Genomic DNA, 22,061 nt, shown 5'->3' with positions numbered 1-22,061 from the left:
CAAACACGATGAGAAAGACTTGATATATAAAGTTCATTTTCAGAAGCGATTTAAGAAGAGCTGGTCTTGGATCCTCAGGCAGGGAATCTGAAGACATAACAGAGGATCTCAGGCTGTGCTCAGACTCATAGGGGACCTGCACATCATGTTCTAAAGTGTACGTAAGGAGTCTGGCCTAGCTGGCCTAGTCATCAGTACAAATCTGAAAAATCAATCCAGAAACTCTCAGGCAAACCTGAGAAGAGAAGCAAGGGTGTGAGTCGTAACGTTTCTTAGAGTATCGGTTTCTTTAAAAAATATTATATTATATTATATATTATATACTTTGTTGACTGGTGTCCCCTCATGGGTCTATAATTGGACCCTTCATTTTATCCCACTCTACTGTACATCAAAATGTGTTACCGAAAACAGACATACAAAAATACACAACACAAAATGTTTTCAGAAATGTGTTAAATTGGGGGTCCTTGCCATGAACAAGTTGGAAAAGCACTGCTCTAATCACTTCATGTAGTAGAGTAGTTTGTTTCTCAGCTGATTGTACAACCCACGTCGCTTGACCTCTGTAAGGAGGTCGGAGTCAAACATCATGTCCAGATGTTAATACAATATCATTTATACAATTGGGGGTGGTTGTATTTGTCTCCCTGCTCTTCTATTGAGACACATTTTGACCTGATGGTCAAGATTCAGTTAATTTCCTGAGGAAGAAGGCATGCTCTATTAGCTCAATGGGGAAAAAATAGAACATGTGAATACCTGGTTCAAATCCGGAGTAGAAGAGGAAAGTTATATAATGCAGCTTTAAGCTTTAGAGGAAGATAAAGCAGTACTACTGCTTTTAAAATAAATTCTTTACTGTGTTGGAGAAATTGTCACTTTCTTTATTGCATTCTAGCTGCTAATAATAAATCACATGCTGCCCTGCAGTAAGAACAGTTTTGCAAGAAGAGGGAGAGAAAGAGAGAGAGAGAGAGAGAGAGAGAGAGAGAGAGAGAGAGAGAGAGAGAGAGAGAGAGAGAGAGAGAGAGAGAGAGAGAGAGAGATACTGTAGCAAGTATGATGACACCAAACATCACATCAAACCAACATGAGTTTTCTTGTCGAGTCCCTCTCTGACCTTGATTTCTCCAAAGCCATTAATCCTCTCACTTTACGATATAGGAGGAAGCACGGCTGGGCAAACATTTTAAGGTTTAGTATGTCTATATAATCTAACGATTGTGGGAATTCTGGCGATTTAAGTATTGCAGGGGGAGAAAACAAGGCAAAAACTTTCCCAATTTAGAGTGAAGAGCCAGTGTGTGTGTGTGCGTGCGTGCGTGCGTGCGTGCGTGCGTGCGTGCGTGCGAGCGAGCGAGTGTGCGTGCGAGCGAGTGTGCATGTCGGTGCAAGTGCCAAAATGGATTAGCATAATTTCCAAACTGAACATAACAGATTTTAGATAAGGTCATCAAAGGAATCATCAGACATGTTGAATTATGATAACATCCACAACGGCAATTTACAAATAATCTTGAAATATGTGTCCTCTTCTCAGTACAACCATGGGATCTCAAAATATTCACTCATATTTCAACATTAACGCTGCACTAGGCAAAGTGCTGCGTTAATGTTGTTTTTGCACGCATCCTGACATGTTGATTCTAGAGCCAGCCTTGTACAGAGGTAATCAGGTTATTCTTTTATTATGGATATGGTTTTCCGGGTTATTTATGCATGCATAAGGCACAGCTGAGCTGGATAAACACTGGGATAAAAAGCTGTGTGTTGGCCTGGGCCATGGCTCAATGGTCCAGGCACCTTGGCTGGCAATCCAGTCTGGCAGTGTGCCGTGGGTTCGACTCCCGATCCCGACGGCCTTTACTGCATGTCTTCCCCCCATCTCTCTCCCCATTTCCTGTCAGCCTACTGTCTGTCCCTCCATAAAAAATATAAAATAAAGGCGAAAGCCACAAAAAAACATGTAAAAAAAAAAGCTGTGTGTTATAGCGTTGAATACAACTATTTTGTGTGCAAACAGTGTACAGTAAATAGTTACATTGTGTATTTTGAGTTGACCTTCGTTATTGTCAATACTTTTCTCCTATTTATCGGTATAACAATGAACCTTTTGACAAAAGGTTCTGAAGGTTTTGACAAAAAAAATCCTTTTTACATCAATTATTAATATCACTTATCACACAAAGCATAGTGTTTTGCCACTTGGTTGGGGGCGCAGTTGCAATGTCCTCCCATAGGTTTGGAATTGCTGTACTGCAACAATAAGAATAAACAAATGATGCTGAGAAGCAGCTACATAATGCTTCATTATTATCCCAACAACACACAAAATGTGCTCTTTTACATAATGGTCCTGTGTTTCTTTGTTGACTCATCTTTCTGCAGTTCCTACCCCGCTGGTAAAAAATATAAAAAATAAAATATAGCTGCACGGGTGGCAACAATGAGCTGTAAAAGTGTCTGGCATTTTGTGAGATACGAGGAAAAGCACTGAGCAGGCGCAGTGGCCGGCTAGCGTTGACAGTGACACAGTAACATTAATAGAGCCAGACCGTGACACGTCCTACGAGCGAGTGGAGGAGCCAGCTCGGCTCGAGCCATGATCCACCTAAACATACATTGATGCTGACTCCATATATCAACTAATTGTCTCCACCAGGCCGAAGGCATGGGGAGAGAGTATGTTTTGCACTCCGTCCGTGTGTGTGTGTGTGTCCGTCCTTCCGTCCGTCAGGCCGAAGGCATGGGGAGAGAGTATGTTTTGCACTCCGTCCGTGTGTGTGTGTGTCCGTCCTTCCGTCCGTCTGTGTACAGCTAATCTCCGGCACCGTTAACCCGGTCGATGCCAAACTTTGCACACACACTCCCTGGATGCCAACGATGATCCTCTGCCCCACATTTTCCAGAACGGCCTGTTATAGCGCCACCATGAGGCAGCTTTTCACATTTTTTACCTAAAACTGCACCGATCTGCGTGAAACGTTGCATGCACACTCCCTAGAGGCCAAGGACAAATCTTTGACCTGCATTTTCCGCATCTGCCTTTTATAGCGCCACCAGGAGGCCGACTTTTGTAAAACACATTTTTTTTATATTACTCCTCCAGATTCTGTCCAAACATCTCACAAATCGTTACACAGTATCTCTATGGTCATGTGCTCAAGTCGGATCTGTCCGATATTTCATATTCCATCCTAATTGGCTATAATTGGCTTTCACAGTTTGCAAGATTGCCCCGTTTTGAACAAAAGCCTCAAATCATGAACGCAGCATGCAATTTACGTGAACTCTTTCACACATTTTCTTACTAGGCTGAGGACTATATCCCACCCTTTTCACATTGGCCTGTTATAGCGCCACCAACAGGTTGATTTTTGCAAAACACATTTTTGGAACAAAATGCCTCAAATCATCCAATTGCCATCAAAAGCGTATGAAGAAATGGCACCCTTTTCACATTGGCCTATTATAGTGCCACCAGGCACTCTGCATTTCCTCAACAAAATGAAGAAAATTGTTGCAAAAAACAAACAAAAAAACATGTTTATATTACTCCTAAACATTTTGCCAAACATCTCACACAGTCCTATCCTCCTGGTGGAGACCTGTGCCCAGAAGGCACTTTTTCTAGTTAGGTTTTCTTCACAATGCTACAATGTCACACTAAAGTATAACAAACACAGCAGACCAAGAAGCTCACAACACGTTGCGGGGAGGTGACAGACCCACGTTGTGGGCTTGTATAGATCAGCAATTCCTTGCTATTTAAATGAAAGTAACTATGTTGTGTGTCTGTGGGTATTTGGCAAATGGAAAAGTATTAATAAGAGCTTGTGACTAAATAATAACTATTGAATACAGGGGTCCTTGAGGGGGCACCGGTGGGTCCCCAGCAAATGTGTATACAGCATCATTTTAACCACTTTATCCATTATCCACTGATCAAAAATAGCAGATGTACAAGCTCAGGGTGTGTCGCTTTGTGCCACGCTGCAATCTTGTACATGTGCTATCTTTGAACAATTTTTGAAACATCTTGAATAATGTAAGATTGTTTAACACAAATCTCCCGGCGTGGTCCCTGCAGGCATAAGACATTTTCAGATGGGGGGACACGTCCGTGGCCAAATACACGAAAACGTTCGAGACACACAGAGTTTCCACCCGACAGTGACACAATGTAGGAAGGAAGTCACTGGGCGGGAAGTCACCTTCCACGCCTCACAATCACAAAGCAACACTAATTCACTAACTGGATGAGCCTGTGAATTACCGCATTGAGAAAGACAGTTCTAATTATCCCTGAGCGAGCAGTTTTATAACCGCCGACCGATTCACTGCGTGAGTCTCCTGTATTATGCATGTGGGAGGGATGAGCGAGCGAACGCTGTTAAAGTGCAGCCCTGAACAGCATATTGTTGGAACCTTGATGTAAGAATGAGGAAAAGAACATGGAAAATGGAGTCGTAAGATTTCAAAGGAAGACGTCATTTCTCAAACTCTTTTGATTAATCCTTGATGATTAGAGACATTCGAGCGATGAATCACGCCAGCAGCAGCAGAGCGAGACAAAAGGGAGGGAGGAATAAAGTTCAAGAGGCAGACAGAGACGGAGAGAAAGAAACAAAGACGGATAGCAAGGAGAGGAACGGGGGAAAGTGAGAGATGAGAGAGAGAGAGAGAGAGAGAGAGAGAGAGATGGACGCACCCAGAGACAGACAGAAAGCATTGCTATTCAGCTCTCATAGTATCGCATTACAGACCGGCAATCCATAAATTCATGAATCTATGCATGAGTGTCTCTGGAGCAGAATTATATCTAGGTAAAGCTGGGGGGAAAAAAAACTAAAAACTAATAACTGGTCTCAACCATGTACAGGACACAGGGAATCAATTGAGCACATACATACAGTATAGTAGGCTACAGGCAAAATACCTGTGCGCGTTGGGGATTCTCTCCATTTCTGTCATGGCGGTTTCCCCCATACCAGTTCCGCGGCATTAGCGTTAACCCAAAACATATAGTTATGCATACAGCACCGCTGTACAACGGTGTAGTAAAATCTGCATTGTCAATTTGCCTCAGAGAGTGTATATAGACTGTATACACTCTCTGACGTACAAATGAATAAATCAATGCTGAGGATTTTAACTGTCTGTGGCGCTCATGCGCTGAACCCTGAAGCCATGATACCTTAAATGAAATTGACTTGTAAATGACAAGGAAGTGTATCGTAGTGATTCTTGTGTTACATCTACCAGCAGTTAATTGCCTTTCATATCCCATTATTTATTCATTTATTCGTGTTCATAATGACAGTGTACTGTAATGGTTGAAAACAGACATGTCATTTTGCGGGAGATTGTACACGTATAGATTTACATACACAGTGAAGGCGTTTAAGAGACACTCGACAGTGACCTACAGCCAGCCCGCTAGAGCTCATATTTCTAGGGCTGTCACAATCACGACATTTTCCTTGACGATTGTCGCTCAAATAGTTGCGATTAGCGATTTGATTGTGTTTTTGGCACTGAACATTACAACATACAGTAATATAAAAAAATACATTTCTGGTTAGCTTTGTATAAAAAATCACACCTGTGTGAAGCGAGCAGTGCAACTGTACCGTGTGGGGGTCCCCGGGGGGTCCCTGGAACATCCACGGGCCAGGGGGGGGGGGGGGGGGGGGTCGGTTCCGGCGAGCCGCCCCGCGTCCGGAATGGTCGAGAAATGACAGAGTTATCGTGTTACAGCTTTCCGTGCTGGGACTCAAAAAGTTGCGCATCATAGCAGATATGACACATTAAATATACAAAGACATGACACGTTTAATGACTTTATATTTTTCAATTAAAATAGTGGAAATAGTTTGTGACACATTGTGAGTACACAGTTTGCCCATTTATGTTTTTTAACCTTTTTATTTCATTTTTTCAACATGGAATCAATTATTATGATTGTGACGATTCTGCAAAATAATTGTGATTATCTCAAATAATTGCGCTTGGGAAATTATGTATTAATTTCAACAGGCCTATATGTATACCTGGAATACAACATGAATGCACAGTGCACACCATGCAGACAACATAAAATGCAGAGATAATCACCGTTTTGTTTTCATTTTCACTTGCTACTTGCAATGAGCATAATGGAGGAACAATCTCCCTAATAGACTCATTTGAACAGCTAGTACATAGCTTCACAGTTAACTAACTGCAATCTAATCTGCTAGAATCAGCTAGAGCATCTCTTTACGGCAAGGCTCTACTGTATAAGAGGGTGTGTGTGTGTGTGTGTGTGTGTGTGTGTGTGTGTGTGTGTGTGTGTGTGTGTGTGTGTGTGTGTGTGTGTGTGTGTGTGTGTGTGTGTGTGTGTGTGTGTGTGTGTGTGTGTGTGCGCGCGCACGTGCGTGCGTGCGCGTTGGTCCCTCTTGTGAGCTTGTAGAATGGCTATTTTCAGTTTGCAACACACGCTATATTACTTTAAGATTAAAGAGTACTTGAATTGGTAGAACATTATGTTAAGAAGCATCTCCCATGAAACCCTATAATGGTCTTGAATATTCCATAAAAGCAAAAGCTCAATCTGTGATTTCTTCAACTGATTGCTGTGCTGGGGTCATTTTAACGTTTACTCAGGCTTTTTCAGCACCTCATACTGTTTTGGAGTTGCTTGGTTAAGCATTTTTATTTTATTGAAATGTTGTTGTTTTTTTACGTAATTGAAAAAACACAGCCCCCTCACTCAATATCAGTCACTAGAGGACAATATCAGTCACTAGAGCCAACGACGTGTGTTTTATTCTGTGTGTTTCTTCTGTGTTCTTCTCAAGAGTCCGACGTGGCAGACTTTGACGGCCGGAGCTCTCTGCTGTACCGGTTCAACCAGAAGTCCATGTCCACGGTGAAGGATGTGATCTCTCTGCGCTTCAAGAGCCGCCAAGCCGAGGGGGTGCTGCTGCACGGGGAGGGGCAGAGGGGGGATTACATCACCCTGGAGCTGCACCGTGCCAAGCTGGCACTCTACCTCAACCTGGGTGAGAGTTAACTGTTCTTTACCTCAACATGGGTGAGAGTAAACACAAACATTGTTCTAATACAAGCATTGAATGCCATTGACAATGAATGGCCAGTTTTGAGTGTTTGATCTAACACGAACATTGAATGCCATTGACAATGAATGACCAGTTTTGAGTGTTTGCGTAAACACAAACATTGCGTAAACACAAACATTGAAGACAAAGGCGAGGACGCAAATTCTCATTGGCCGGAATGATGATGATGATGATGTATGATGTATGATGATAAGAGCCCCCCTCACTTCACACGGGTGTGAGTTTTACCTTAGTAACCATTGTCATGAATACATTATGCTTTCCGTCGTTATAGTTTAAAGTCTTCTTTCAATAGTACCATGATATAGTTTTTTTGAGTGGTGTAAACCACTCCTACAACTGGCTTTTTTGTGCAGAAAAAATGAGCATGGTTGCTATGTTCAAAATAATTTCTGACGTAATTAAATCACACCCGGGTGAACTGGATGACCGTAGCAACCATGCTCATTTTTTCTGCACAAAAAAAGCCAGTTGTGAAATCACATCCGGGTGTGATTTCATTACGTCAGATCACAGCTGATCATGCTATATAAAACCTTACACCACTCAGTTCACACGGGTGTGATTTTTTTTTGTAAATTATGGTCCCAAGTTGATGATACAGTAGGGTGTATGCTTGTAGGGCATACCCCTGCTGCCCTTCCCAGACAATAGCATTTATTTCCGGTTGCTTTTTGAGATCGGGGAAATTCCCCAAGATGGTTGGATTTGAATTAGCTGAAATAGTGGCTTCAAAAACAGATTCTGTAGAAACCGTATGGGTGAGAGGATGGGAGGGGTTGGCGTTGGTCCCTTCATATGTTTTTACAGTGTATGGGTGATAGGATGGGAGGGGTTGGCGTTGGTCCCTTCATATGTTTTTACAGTGTATGGGTGATAGGATGGGAGGGGTTGGCGTTGGTCCCTTCATATGTTTTTACAGTGTATGGGTGATAGGATGGGAGGGGTTGGCGTTGGTCCCTTCATATGTTTTTACAGTGTATGGGTGATAGGATGGGAGAGGTTGGCGTTGGTCTCTTCATATGTTTTTACAGTGTATGGGTGAGAGGATGAGAGGGGTTGGCTTTGGTCCCTTCATATGTTTTTACAGTGTATGGGTGAGAGGATGGGAGGGGTTGGTGGGGTGGGGGGGGTCACACTTAACTGCTCTCAGGGGGATGAAAGGATGGATTGATGGGCCCATTTGAAGCGATCGGCGTCATGGGAGAGGTCCTGCACGATTTACAGTAGTTCTGTGTGTGTGTGTGTGTGTGTGTGTGTGTGTGTGTGTGTGTGTGTGTGTGTGTGTGTGTGTGTGTGTGTGTGTGTGTGTGTGTGTGTGTGTGTGTGTGTGTGTGTGTGTGTGCGTGCGTGCGTGCGTGCGTGCGTGCGTGCGTGCGTGCGTGCGTGCGTGCGTGCGTGCGGGCGGGCGGGCGGGCGGGCGGGCGGGCGGGCGTGCGTGCGGGTGGATGGGTGGGTATGTGGCTTTTCCAATCACCACTGGAACATAACTCTCTGTCTCTTCCTCTCTGTATCTATCCATCATTCTATCATTTTATCTACCACTATCTATCTAAGGGTTCACTCAAAGATCAGCTGAGGTTGTTCAGAGTGGTTACAGGATTGTTGTTGTTTTGCAGATGACACCAGGCTGAGGTTCAGCAGTGGTCGTGTGGCCGTCACACTGGGCAGTCTTCTAGATGACCAGCACTGGCACTCTGTCCTGGTGGAGCGCTTCAACAAGCAGGTCAACCTCACTGTGGACTCTCACACGCAGCACTTCCGCACCAAGGGAGAGGGAGACTCCCTGGATGTGGACTACGAGGTGCATGGGTTTCGTCATATGGGAGAATAGAAGCAGTTCCACAGACTGCTCATTACAGCTTGGCCCATTTGTTTTTTTTATTGCAGTATAGAATGTACAATTACACAAGGATAACTAAAAATGGTAACACAAAAAAAGCCTTGATTGGCATATTATTTCAATTGTGGTCCGATGCCAGACTTTTGTGTCCGATCCTGATTTTGGAACATGTTGAAATTAATTTGAAAAATGTGTTGCCATTTATTTATAACCCTGCTTGATTTTCAATCTAGTCCTACATCATGCTGATCAGAGCAATCGTCACCGAGTATTGGCCATTTACTGAAGTAACTGTAGCTGCTGTCCATGGATCTGAAGTAACTGTAGCTGCTGTCCATGGTTCTGAAGTAACTGTAGCTGCTGTCCATGGTTCTGAAGTAACTGTAGCTGCTGTCCATGGTTCTGAAGTAACTGTAGCTGCTGTCCATGGTTCTGCAGTAACTGTAGCTGCTGTCCATGGTTCTGAAGTAACTGTAGCTGCTGTCCATGGATCTGAAGTAACTGTAGCTGCTGTCCATGGTTCTGAAGTAACTGTAGCTGCTGTCCATGGTTCTGAAGTAACTGTCACTGCAACTGCTGTCCAGGGGGGTTATGACCCCTGGCCAGGCCCCTGGGGGCCACATGTGGTCCCTGGTGTGGCTACACACCAACTTTGGTGTGGATCAGAGCAACAGTGCACGGTCGAGCCAGCCTCCCGCAATTTGAATAAAGGCTAGGATAGTGAACAAGTGAGCAAACAAGTAAATCTAAAGTACACCCAAACATAACTTAAGCCCTATACAAAACAAATTGAGGTGTAGGGTATCCAGCTGTATGCAAAATCTCTGAGTTTTGATTCAGTGGAGTGAAGATGTTCAGTGTCTGTGTCACATTGAAAGGCTGTACTGTACATTTGACTGAATGACAGTATGTAAAAGGTGACAACAAAATAAAACAAAAACAATAAGATGAGTCTAAAAGCTTTAAAAATATGTATTTTATTTTTTGTTCCAATGGCTCCAATAGTAAATTGTGTTACAAGCTCAAAATCCTTTTAGTAATTTTTGTTAATTTCTTCAAAGCTGAGCTTCGGGGGCATCCCTCTGCCTGGCAAGCCTGGCACCTTCCTCAGGAAGAACTTCCACGGCTGCATCGAGAACCTCTACTACAACGGCATCAACATCATAGACCTGGCCAAGAGACGCAAGCCACAGATATACAGCGTGGTGAGGACTTTTACTTTATAGTACCAGTAAGACACCTGAGGGCGAGGTCGCGTGCACGCATCCGCCTCGTTGACGGCAGACTCGCCGGCGAGTGCTAGCGCTTTGGCATGGGGGGTCAGATCAACATGGAATGAATTCTGTACTGGCCATATAAGGATCATGTCTTGAGTGTACAGGGTTTGATGAAGTCAGATCAACATATGGAATGTCAGAACAGGTCAGCTCCATTCAGTATATGGAGATCTAAGGGTGATAACGGGGACATTGTCTTGAGTGTACAGGGTGTGATGAGGGCCCAGGTAGGGCCGCGCCTTAATTTTCGGGCTTGTTGAGAACTGCCGGGCGTGGCTGCACTATAACTTTGGGGCAGGCCTGTCTAGAGTTTGAATGGACAGGTGGACCTGTTAAGAACTCTAGTTTTCGCCGGCTGCCGGGCGCGGCTGCACTAAAGTCTAGAGTTTGAAATTTGAATGCACAGGTATAAATCAAAAGGGAGACATTGAAGAGGAAGGATGGATGGGGAAGGATCAACATATGGAATGTCAGAACAGGTTCTGAAATATATCCATATATCTAAGGGTCTAAGGGTTTGAGGTTTGAGGTCAGATGTAGAGTTGCTGGCCAATAGTGATGACATCAAGGATCTCCATATATGGGCTTAACTGCGACAGCAGGTCGCATTTACTATGACATCAGGGTCTCCACAACTCCATCCTTGATGATGTTACATGATTTCACGAGACCTGGCCACCAGGTCATACGATACACTAACTGACAGGAAATGCTTGATTCCATAGATAACTGCGACCTTCGGTCGCAAATAACTTTCTATCTACTGTATGCGACAACTGCACCCTTCCACTGCATGCCCACTATGGACTGTACCTAAGTACATTTACTTGACTACTGTACTTCAGCACTTTTTAACGTTCACTCCACTACATTTCAAAGACTCAATATTGTACTTTTGACTCCACTACATGTGTTGGAATGGAAAAGGGAAACATTATGAATTAACCACTTTGACCCTGTTTCAAATGAAATGAAAATAGCTGATCTACAAGCTCACAGCGTGTTGCAATGTGACCTGTTGTGATCTTGTAGATCTGCTATTTGCTATTATTATTATTTAAGCAAATGTACACACAGATATACAGCATGGTGAGAATGCACACTTTATTAAACCACCTTACAACAAGTCATTAGGTGTTCACGTCTCACGAGGGGCTTGTTATAGAGCCCTTTGTGTAATACTCAGCAAGGAGTAAAACGATATTTTTGCAATGAGCACGGTTTTAATTGCCGTTACAGTGAGATCCCACATGTACCCAAAACTGTGAGCGGATCTCAAGTAATCACATTTTAGATTTGAAACAGTCACCTGGATTTAAGGGATTCGAGGGCAGAAATTGCCTTACCTTGGATCGGTGGGTGGTTGGGGGGGACAAATCTATTTCTGCTTCATCATTTCGTTCCGTCTGATCCCGACCACACTGTGTCATTAAGTTCTAAATCTATGAATGGATTTAGCCCGGGGCACAAGCTATCATTCAGACACTCTTCCCCACCCTCCCTCTGCACAAAGCAAGACGAGAGGCCAAAGAGGCACATTTCATTCCAGACGCCCTCGCCCTTCCACCGCACTGATTGCCATGTTAAAGGGCCTTAAACTTACAAGAGAAAGCAAGAGAGAGAGCGATGAAAAGAGAGGTGAAGTGAGAGAGAGAGAGAGAGAGAGAGAGAGAGAGAGAGAGAGAGAGAGAGAGAGAGAGAGAGAGAGAGAGAGAGAGAGAGAGAGAGAGAGAGAGATTTTAGAGAGGCTGGACAATTTTGAGCACTGACTACCATGATGGAATCTGTAATGGAATTTCAATGTGGAATTCTTCCCCAGGTGTTTGGGAGGGCATCACATTGAGAAGAAAAGCACCATGATTGCTCTTCGCTGCCTTGCAGGCACCAGGACTGATAGGATTCTGACCTCAATTGACATGACTGTTTTTTGGGGAGCATGTACCTAACGCAACCCCCGTTGCCACTCAGGGAAAAAATAAACGTGTATTTTGGGTTTTATTCATTTCTCAGCCAAACAGCCTGCAGTACTGAATATTGATTGGCTGCAAAACAATATCAGAGATTTGTCTTGGGATGAAGATTTATTTGTAATCGTTTTTTGGGTGTTTCTGCTTCTTGCTAATGCTACTTGCAATTCTCCATATTTTCAGGACTTGACGTTTAGAAGTGCTCACTAAAATTCCAATCATGTGGATGTCCACTTGGAAAGGATAGAAGGCAGACTTCATTTGACCAGCCTGTGATGTTAGTCATCTATGACGTCGGTCTGCTATGATACCGTCTCTGTCGGACAGAAACCTCTTATCTCCATTTTAACTGTTTGTGTTTATTGTAAATTAACACCCTACTTAAATACTACAGCGTCAGACAAAAGCATCAAAAGCAACCGATACAAGCTTAAAACGTGGTGCGAAGCGACACACTTTGAGCTTGTAGATCAGCTACTTTGGCTATTTTTGAAATTTAATTCTGAACATTTACAGTTTAGGACGTATGAGGTTTCCCCCCGACAGAGACATACAGTATATATCTGTGATGTATATATATATATATACACCCTGTGAAGGTGCCAAAGACGGTGGTACTTATTTGGCAGTAATCACTAGAAATTTGCCACTAACTATGCGTGCATGCGTGCGTGCGTGCGTATGTACGTGCGTGCACACACGTCCTGTGGAGCGGCGTTGTAAAAAGGGTCAGACCAAACAGAATTGGTTGATGGTCCAGTGAATGACTACTGTGCTATTCATATTCATATGCATAATGTTGGTGAACAACATTATGTATAAGTAAGCATATTTGTCTCTCTCTCTGTCTCTGGTCCCCAGGGCAACGTGACCTTCTCGTGCTCGGACCCCCAGCTGGTGGCCTCCACCTTCCTGAGCTCCAGCAGCAGCTTCCTGTCGCTCCCGGCAACAACATCGACGGCGGCGTCTGCCGGCACGGCGGGCTTCTCCGTGCGTTTCCAGTTCCGTACGTGGAACCCAGACGGCCTGCTGCTCTCCACCCGGCTGGCCCCGGAGCCCCAGAGACTGGAGTTGCAGATCAGCAGCAGCCGGATACGCCTGACCCTGCACACCTCCACCCAGCACACATCTGAGGTCTCCACCGGTGAGCTGCACACCTCCACCCAGCAAGCATCTGAGGTCTCCACCACTGAGGGGCCAGGGGCGCGCGCACGCACTCACGCACTCACGCACTCACGCACGCACGCACGCACGCACAGACAGACAGACAGACAGACAGACAGACAGACAGACAGACAGACAGACAGACAGACAGACAGACAGACAGACAGACAGACAGACAGACAGACAGACAGACCAATATGACTAGGAGAAAGAGACAGAGTGAATGTTTACAGAGTAATGTTTACAGTGGTGATTGGAATACACACACACATACAGAGAAATGAGAGAGAGAGAGAGAGAGAGAGAGAGAGAGAGAGAGAGAGAGAGAGAGAGAGAGAGAGAGAGAGAGAGCGAGAGAGAGCGCGAGAGAGAGAGAGAGAGAGACAGAGAGACAGAGAGAGACAGAGGAAGACAGAGACTTAAAGCTAGAGGCAGAGACAGAGAGACAGAGAGAGTGGAGAACGATGGGAAAAAGTAGACAGAAGAGAGAGCGAGACAAAGACAGCGAAAATTGTATCCTTATCACCTACCATTACCTTTCTCCTCAATAAACCCGGACCGTTCTTAATCTCCTTGGATTTACTTGAAGAGAAATGTGCTCCTCAGCGGGCCGCCTCTTTCATAAGGGGCTGCATGGAGGAATTGCCATTCACAGATAACACAGATAATCATGTTTGATTGTGGAAGCCAGACTCTCAGCAGATGGCGGGCACTGAGAAATATATGCAGACAGCATGGGCCGCTGCGTGGAACCTATTCAACATAAAGGGCCGGTGATCAATCAAAACTCACAAACCACACTTTTGTTGGAGGCTCGACGCCTTATGCCAAATTAAACTTTTATTCGATAAAAGCATGTGCAGTCACCGGATCTACTGACAGACATTTATTGTACTGTAGATGTGATGTGAAAAAGTGGGCAGCCGCAGTCAGTTCATATGGCTCTGCTGTCAGTGGTCCTTTATGCATTGTAATGTTTTCCGTGTAATAGGATTAATGATTAACATTCTGCGAAGTACTTAGTGTGTTTAATCTCTTTAATAGAACATGTCTAAATGATTAACCACATTAACACATTTCTTTTCTACGTTTTCAAAAATCGCTGAATAACCAACAAGCTCACAAAGCATTGCATTTATGATGAAGTATATAGGCCTAGGGCTTACTGTAGCCGGTTAATCACCTAATCTATATCTATAAAGTCATAGTCCCTCATCTTTATCAGCACTGACAGTATACGTATAATGCATGCATGGACTGGACATTGACAACACTTTGTTACCCCTGGTTACAACAGGAAGATTGATAGCAGTTATCAGCCAAATTATGGATATGCCTAATGTCCCCTGGTCAAAAGATGCTATAAGAGTTTCCAAATGTCCAATGGAATCCTATAGGATTATTAAATTCCTATTAGAATCCATATAGGATTTTAAAATATTCCAATATAATTTATATAGGATTATGAATTTCTATAAGAATCTGGTAGGAGTATTCAGATGTTCCAAAATAATGCTATATAGGATTTTGAATTCCTATAAGAATCCGGTAAGAGTTTTACAATGTTCCAAATTGCTAATAATTTCGGTCACCTCTATCATTGTTATTGAAATCCTATTGAAACATGTTCTCCCCACTCTATAGAACTAAAAAATGAAAACTCCCAGTTACTTCACAGAAGATGTCACAGTACCAAGTGCCTGAAGTATGCCCTACATTTGGACATGTGCCTAATGTCACAATAGTGGCATCATACTGCTAGCTGACTGACATGCATCTAATGGGTACCAAAACATCTGAACGTCCCTTATCTGTCAGCACAATATCCCCAGCAACGCCCGGGGGGGCAAGCTGATTCCTGCTTGTAATTTGATAAGAATGTGCTGCTAAAAGAAAATATAAAGTTAGAATTATTGAGAATGAAACCATGTCTAGCATTGATACTTTATTCATCCCTGTTCCAACATTGGATTGTTGCACACAGCTTCATTCTAATTTTGACTGACTTGATTTAAAAGACCATCATCAACTTCATGGATTTGAAACCCTGAAAGTTGAGCAGCCCAATCAATTCAACGAAGGAAACCATGTTTACCGTCCATTGTCCACTGTTAGCAGTCATCCGTTCTGAATTGATCATGTCTCAGTTTGAAAATGAAACCGTAGAACCGTTTAAAGAGCAGTGTGGTGGCCATGTTAGACAGAGGATCTGACCACAGATGTAGAGACATCTGTGGTCTTGGTCAAAATATTGAACTATTACCTGCAGTACAGAAACTCTCACTAGCTTTTGTTTGTTAGGAGTTTGTTGTGTTGCAGACACTCATTTTGAAACCTACTATACAGCAGGTTGCAAAATCTGACTGAGTCTGACTGAGATTATCTCTTAAGATAGTTCATTTGAGAAAGGCTACTAGCACAAATGATCTGCTACAGATAAGTAATCTGTATAAAGTTTGAGCAAGTTTCACCACAAAGTGTACAAGTAAAGGGTTTCCCCTGTATGGGTCTCATGTACAGATATTGACAAAACTGTTACAACTAAACATTTCTTTGCTTAAGTTTTACCACAAACTGTACAAGTATAGGTTTTTACTTACCATCAAAAGTAGCAGATCGACAAGCTCGAAATGTGGTGCAAAGTGACATGTTTTGAGCTTGTAGATCTGTTACTTTTGCTATTTTGTTTTTATTTCAATCCTGAAAAGTTTTGGCCCGACAGAGACGAAAAGTAACACTGGAGCCGTATAAATGTGAAGCTGATAAATGGGTAAATAAATGCTATCAGAATGGCATTTGAAGTGTTCAGGTGCTTATCCCAAGGTGTTTTTGCTGGAGTTCAAGGGCTCAACGACGAAATGACTCAGTGATCTGGAAAAAAATTAAACGATTACTGTCATCATCACTGGTCAAATGTCTTGTGATGTCTTACACAACTTTGCTGTCAGGTACAAACCTTGAAGCACTGAGAAAACTGTTGCGCCTTTCTTCGTCCTTTTTCTTTCCAAACTTGACTACGGTAGCGGTGGTCTCAAAAACACAAGGGAAACTTTGACAGGAAAAGACTCACTCACCGTATAGAAAATAGAAGTAAAACTCCTTAAAGGTATATGATTTGACTTAATTCAAATATCACTTATTTTTTCTGGATAATTCCCTACTATAGAGTGTGCTGACCATATAAGGAAATCATCCCTGTCCCCAGTGAGCCCCTGGGGTCAAAAAACCCTAGTTTCAGTTTTGGTGGCGGGTGGCAAAACCTTCATCCCATCAGGATGAGAGGGGCCTTCCTCCAATCATGATCGAGTGGGGGCGGGCCTTGGTGCACATGCTGTTGGCCTGTTGCACTTCCCCCCACTGTAGAGCGTGCATGTGCACATTTTGTTACCGGGGCGGACTGGGTGGTTTTCCAAATCACCCAAATCACTGAATGCTCCTTTAAACTGAGACTTAGGAAAATATTTTTTCTTTATTTGCTCATAAAGTGCTCGTGATCAAAGTGCAATTAAAAAGCAAACGTTTCGGTCCTAGGACCTTCGTCAGTGCTCAGGTAGCATATTCAAAGGTACAAAGAACATCTCTCATGTGTCAAAATCGCGGGGGTCTGCGGATCGCTGGGTCCAACGGGGGTCCCCGCGGAGGCACGGAGGTCGGCGTGGGGGTCCGCGGTAAGCTGTGTGGGGGTCCGAATGTGTTACTGTTAAATCAGCGGGTGTGCTCTGGTGTGCTCTGCTTTGTTGCGCACGGCCGTTTCGACTATTATTATTATTATTATTATTATATGGCATTAAACGTGTCTGGTTGCGTCCCCCCCCTCTATGGGTTTCGTAGATAGGCAGCCAATCAGAACTACGCGTCAGTATGACGATATGTCAACTCTATGTCGAAGTTGAGAGAGTATTCATAGACTAGTGCTTTTCAAGCCACTGGTAAACAAGTAGTTTAGGCATAAGGGGTAGACAAAAATTCAGACAAAAATAGAGCCCTAGATCAATTAATCCTGTACGAGTTCTCTCTCCTGATTGGATAATATTGGTCCCGTGAAATGACCTGAAAATGTATTTTATGTTTACTAAAGACTAAAGAGCTGGAGAGACATGCAGGGTCTACTCTCCCTGTCTCTTACCGGACAAACACTATAGCAATGATTACTATCAGAAGCTATTCAAAAGTAAAACTAAAACCTATGTATGACAAATAGTGAAAATAGCCTATGTACAAGCTCACATTGTGTCACATTGAGTCACATCTGCTATACACCTGTTGAAATGGACATTTTTTAATGCACATACAATGACATAGCCAAAACAGGTATACAAGGGTTCATGTGATTTTTTTTAATTTTGTTGTCCTTTTCTCCTTTTTCTTTCCTTTTTCTCTTTCTCTTTTTCACTTAATTTTTATTGAAGAAAAGACAGAGACAACAAGACAAAAAAGACAATACGAAAAAAAAAAAGAACAAAAGGAGGAAGACAAAAACAAAAAAACAAAAGACAAGGCTGCATTTTTCATATTACAAGATACATTCACTGAAATCCACTTGCATTATCGCTAGGCTGAGAGAAGAGATCCCACTTTTCCCAATTTTTATAGAACTTATCCTCTTGTAGTCTAAGTATGAATGTTAGTTTTTCCATAACATACAGTTCCTCAGTAATGTCCATCCATTGTTCTTTCGTTGGTGGGTCCTGTTGGTACCAGTGTCGTGTGATCGCTTTCTTACTTGTTGCTAAGAGGATCTTGATTAAATATTTATCATGTATTAGAAACTCTTCAGGGATATTTCCCAGCAATAAAAAGGAACAAGTCAGAGGTATCTCAAAACACAGAATGGTCTCCAAGGTGGAGTGGATATCCTGCCAGTAATTCTGAATTTTAGGACAAGTCCAGAATATATGAGCGTGGCCCGCCGCCTTGTTGGGTTCATGTGATTTTAAACAGGTAATGTAGCAAAGTCGTCCCAATTACAGATAAGAGCATAGTCATTTCCTCAATGTGTGTGCTTGTTGCAGTGTTCCGCCTGAGGGTTGGCCAGTGGCAGGCAGGCTGGCGGCCAATACGAACGGCGGTACATCCCCACTGCTGGTTCGTGCCACCAGAGTCCCTTGTGGCTCCTGTTGCAATGAAACAGGAAATTGAGTGGAGAGAGTGACCCATGCAGGTGCCGGCATAGTCTTCTGGGGGATGAGGCTGATTGTTAGGCATCACCGGCTTCTGATAAGACCCAATGAGCAAAACTGCTGTACCGTTTCCCCCTGGGAGTTCAGGACAAAACGTGACATTCATGGCCCAGATTGGGTGAGAATTTACTCCCCATTTCTGAGCTCAAAGAAGCACATTTTGGGTTTTTCGGGGGGCGCTCAGAGCCATGTGGGACAAGCATCCCAGTGATCTGGGACTGAGCCTGGCAGGTGTAACTGTCAGTATTATTATTTTAATGGCACCTCTGCATTATTTGACAGCACGGCAGAACGAGTCAGGAGAGAAGGAGAGAGAGAGGGGCGGTGACATGTGACATAGGTCACGCGTCGAATCAGACCCCAGAGAGTCCCAGTTAGGTAGGTGACTGTACGTGGCGTGCATGCTAACGTAGGCCGGGTGCACGAGGACAGCTCCTGCCCGGCATCATTTTCATCCCCCAACAGTCAACCGGGGAAACTTCTTCTGTGACAGGTGTAGTGATGGAAGCGCTATAGACGCTATAGCACTATAGCGCTATAGACCACAAGATAACACATTCCCTCTATCTGTTATGGTTCATAGTGGTTTTCAAAGTGGGGTCCGTTTTTGTGTATTTAAATTCAAATTCAATTCATGAGACTATTGTGCCAGTTTAACCACACCAAATGTTTTATCCCATCTGAAAAGATGAGGGTTGTGCTGTTTCAGAATGATTCCAAAATGTTTTGAGATTTTTCTAATGTTTAAAAAATCGGCAATCGGCCTGGGCCATGGCTCAGTGGTCCAGGCACCTTGGCTGGTAATCCAGTCTGGCAGTGTGCCGCGGGTTCGACTCCCGATCCCGACGGCCTTTACTGCATGTCTTCCCCCATCTCTCTCCCCATTTCCTGTCAGCCTACTGTCTGTCCCTCCATAAAAAATATAAAATAAAGGCGAAAGCCACAAAAAAAACATAAATGTTTTTTTTCTACATTGGCTTTTTATTTGCAAGTATAAATTAGAGTGAAACCATTTTGCTGGGGACCCCCTGGGCCTCCCTCAAAGGTGGCCTTGGGGGTCCCCCAGACCCCACTTTGAAAACCACCAGCCTAATTGATCGGCAGATGTTTTGAAAGACAGTGATCCTCATGTGGCATAGTGAATCACTGCCAGGGCCATTAGAGAGAACATTTTCTGCCAGATATGATATGTAAACAACGTACAAACAGACGCTTCATCCCCCAGGTGGGAGTGATGACTAAGCCTGCATAGCAGTCAGTCCCAATCACCATACCAACCGACCCTAGATGTTCCTAGATGCCTCCTGTCTGGCCCACACATCTGCATACTGATCTGACGATAGTCTGCCCTCGTCTCATTGCTATTCAAAAAGTTTGACAAAAGAACCCACATCCAAATGAGAAATACGAGGTTCTGCCGACTGCCGTGCCGGTGCATTATTCTATTGGCATACTGCCAAGTGATGTTTTTTGAGCGTACAAAATCTTCTTCTGACGAATATCATATCCCTGGCACATTATTTTTGTCTCTGTCTAGCTTGTATATAGGTCCAAAACCATAACTTTTCAGGAAATTGAAACAAATAAAACATAAATAAGCTGCATGTATTCCAATAGATGTAATTATTATTTAGTTACAAGCTGCTTTTCATTGGTTGAATATTTATGTACAGTAAACCCACAGACAGATCACTTTTACTCTCACTTTCTTTTCATCACTTTCTTTTTTGTGTGTGATAAGCTCATGAAGTGTTTTGCGATGTGATGCATTGTGAGCTTGTAGATTAACAATTTTTTCCGCTACTTTTGAGTGACACACTATATAAACTATAATAAACTATAAATACAGAGATGCAAGGAGGACTAAACACCACTGAGCCTTTGTCATCTTTGTCATAACACATCCAACCCTTCATGCTGTTATTCCTCAGGCCACAGAGTGAACGATGGACTGTGGCACTCCGTGAGCCTGGACACGAGGAATCTGCAGATCAGCCTAACTCTGGACAGCGAGCCAGCCTCCACTATTGAACTGTGGGAGCAGGTGGAACCCTTAGGACAGTTTCACTTCGGAGGTCAGTGGATCAGGAAATTGAATTTGGTTTGCAATAGCTGATAGAGACCACAAAGTTGTTGTCTTTTCTTTCCGTCAATAAAGACAATGTAAGAGGGATTTAGCAACTATTTTCTTTGTTCATGAGCATCACGTTATTCTTTCTGAAGGAATTGTCTTCCTCTGTACCACAGGCTGTCCTTCTAGCGGCTGCCAGAATCCCACACTGGCATTCCAGGGGTGCATGCAGCTCATATTCATCAACAGCCAGCCAATAAACCTCCATCACGTCCAGCAGGGACTACTGGGAGCCTACAACCAACTCCAATTTGAGATGTGCAACATACGAGACAGGTAAAACCATCTCTCAGCTCATGTCAACCCTCAGGGTATGCAGTCAAAGGGGGAGTATTCCTTGTAAAGCAATCCTTGTCTGGATGCTAATAGTGAATTATCTGTGCCCGGACAGTTTATTCACTGATGGCGTTGCTATGTCTCTAGAGTATTATAAAGTCGCTGACAGCGTGTCCAATGGAAATAGGCTTCCTGACAGCATTGTCCAATTAAACCGCAACAGCTTTGGTTCCTCCCTCCCTCGTTGAGGACCCTGCTATAACAAGCTGCTCCCTGTCCTGCGTGGCAGCCTGTCCCTCATTACCCTACAAGTGTTGTGGGGGCGCCACAAACAGGATTAGTAGACTCACCAGCTCGACGAATGTCACACCACGAGTTGCCTGGAACAGTTACGGCGAGCAGACAAACAAGCGCTCTGGCATCCTTCCCTCATGTTTTGCCCCGAGGGGGATTCCACTCATGTCAGGTCTCGACTACCTGCTCTCGGTTGCCCAGGGTGTTTTTGAGCGCAGCCCAAACTCAGACGCAGTCGGGGAATATCACGCGGCAAAAAAGATGAGCACGAGTCTGTCAGTGTGGAGGGAAGGATGTGTGTGAGTGTGAAATGACAGCTTGATGGAATGCTCTGCTGGGGACAAATTGAGCCATACTGGGCTGCCGTTGAATCAGCACTTCAGGAGTGTACGGTGTGTTAAGGAAAGTGCGTGTCACACGGTCTGAGGCCACGCAGCGTCCTCCACTGTAATCCGCCATCACAGGAGGAGACATGTGAGAAAGTTGGCTGATGTAGGGGGATTTATCCTCAGCTTTTGTTGAGCCGTCTGTAAATCATTCCCTTGATATATGTCCCACTTTATCTTGTCGTGGCGTATTTTAGGGCAACGACCACACAGTCCGTGCTTCATTAAAACGATGGGAAGATTAACCTTTATGAGTGTTAAGCTGCCTCTTTTTCTCGGTGTCCAATCAAACTTCATGACTCAATTTATGGCGAGTGTGCACTTCTGTGCAACCGGCTACTGTAATTTCATGACCTGTGAGGGCACCCATGAACACAACAATAGAAATAGCTTGATGGTAATTAAACCATTGGCTG

At 43.8% G+C, this 22,061-nt stretch overlaps 1 protein-coding gene across 1 annotated transcript in view; it reads left to right on the top strand.

The window, feature by feature from the left end:
* The window catches only part of LOC306934928 (contactin-associated protein-like 5), a gene marked incomplete at both ends in the record, with an annotated part of 100,951 nt that overhangs the window by 34,721 nt on the left and 44,169 nt on the right, over positions 1–22,061 (top strand). Inside the window, 6 exons of the mRNA XM_079517751.1 lie at positions 6,846–7,049; positions 8,747–8,931; positions 10,032–10,175; positions 13,076–13,358; positions 20,490–20,633; positions 20,806–20,965. Coding sequence (XP_079373877.1) covers positions 6,846–7,049; positions 8,747–8,931; positions 10,032–10,175; positions 13,076–13,358; positions 20,490–20,633; positions 20,806–20,965 — 1,120 coding nt within the window. The remainder of the gene's footprint in view (positions 1–6,845; positions 7,050–8,746; positions 8,932–10,031; positions 10,176–13,075; positions 13,359–20,489; positions 20,634–20,805; positions 20,966–22,061) is intronic.

Source organism: Electrona antarctica, assembly GCF_951216825.1.
Source record: "Electrona antarctica genome assembly, chromosome: 13".
In the NCBI taxonomy this organism is placed as follows: domain Eukaryota; kingdom Metazoa; phylum Chordata; class Actinopteri; order Myctophiformes; family Myctophidae; genus Electrona; species Electrona antarctica.
Note: the sequence above shows the minus strand (reverse complement) of the source record. Positions and strands in the feature narration are given on the sequence as shown.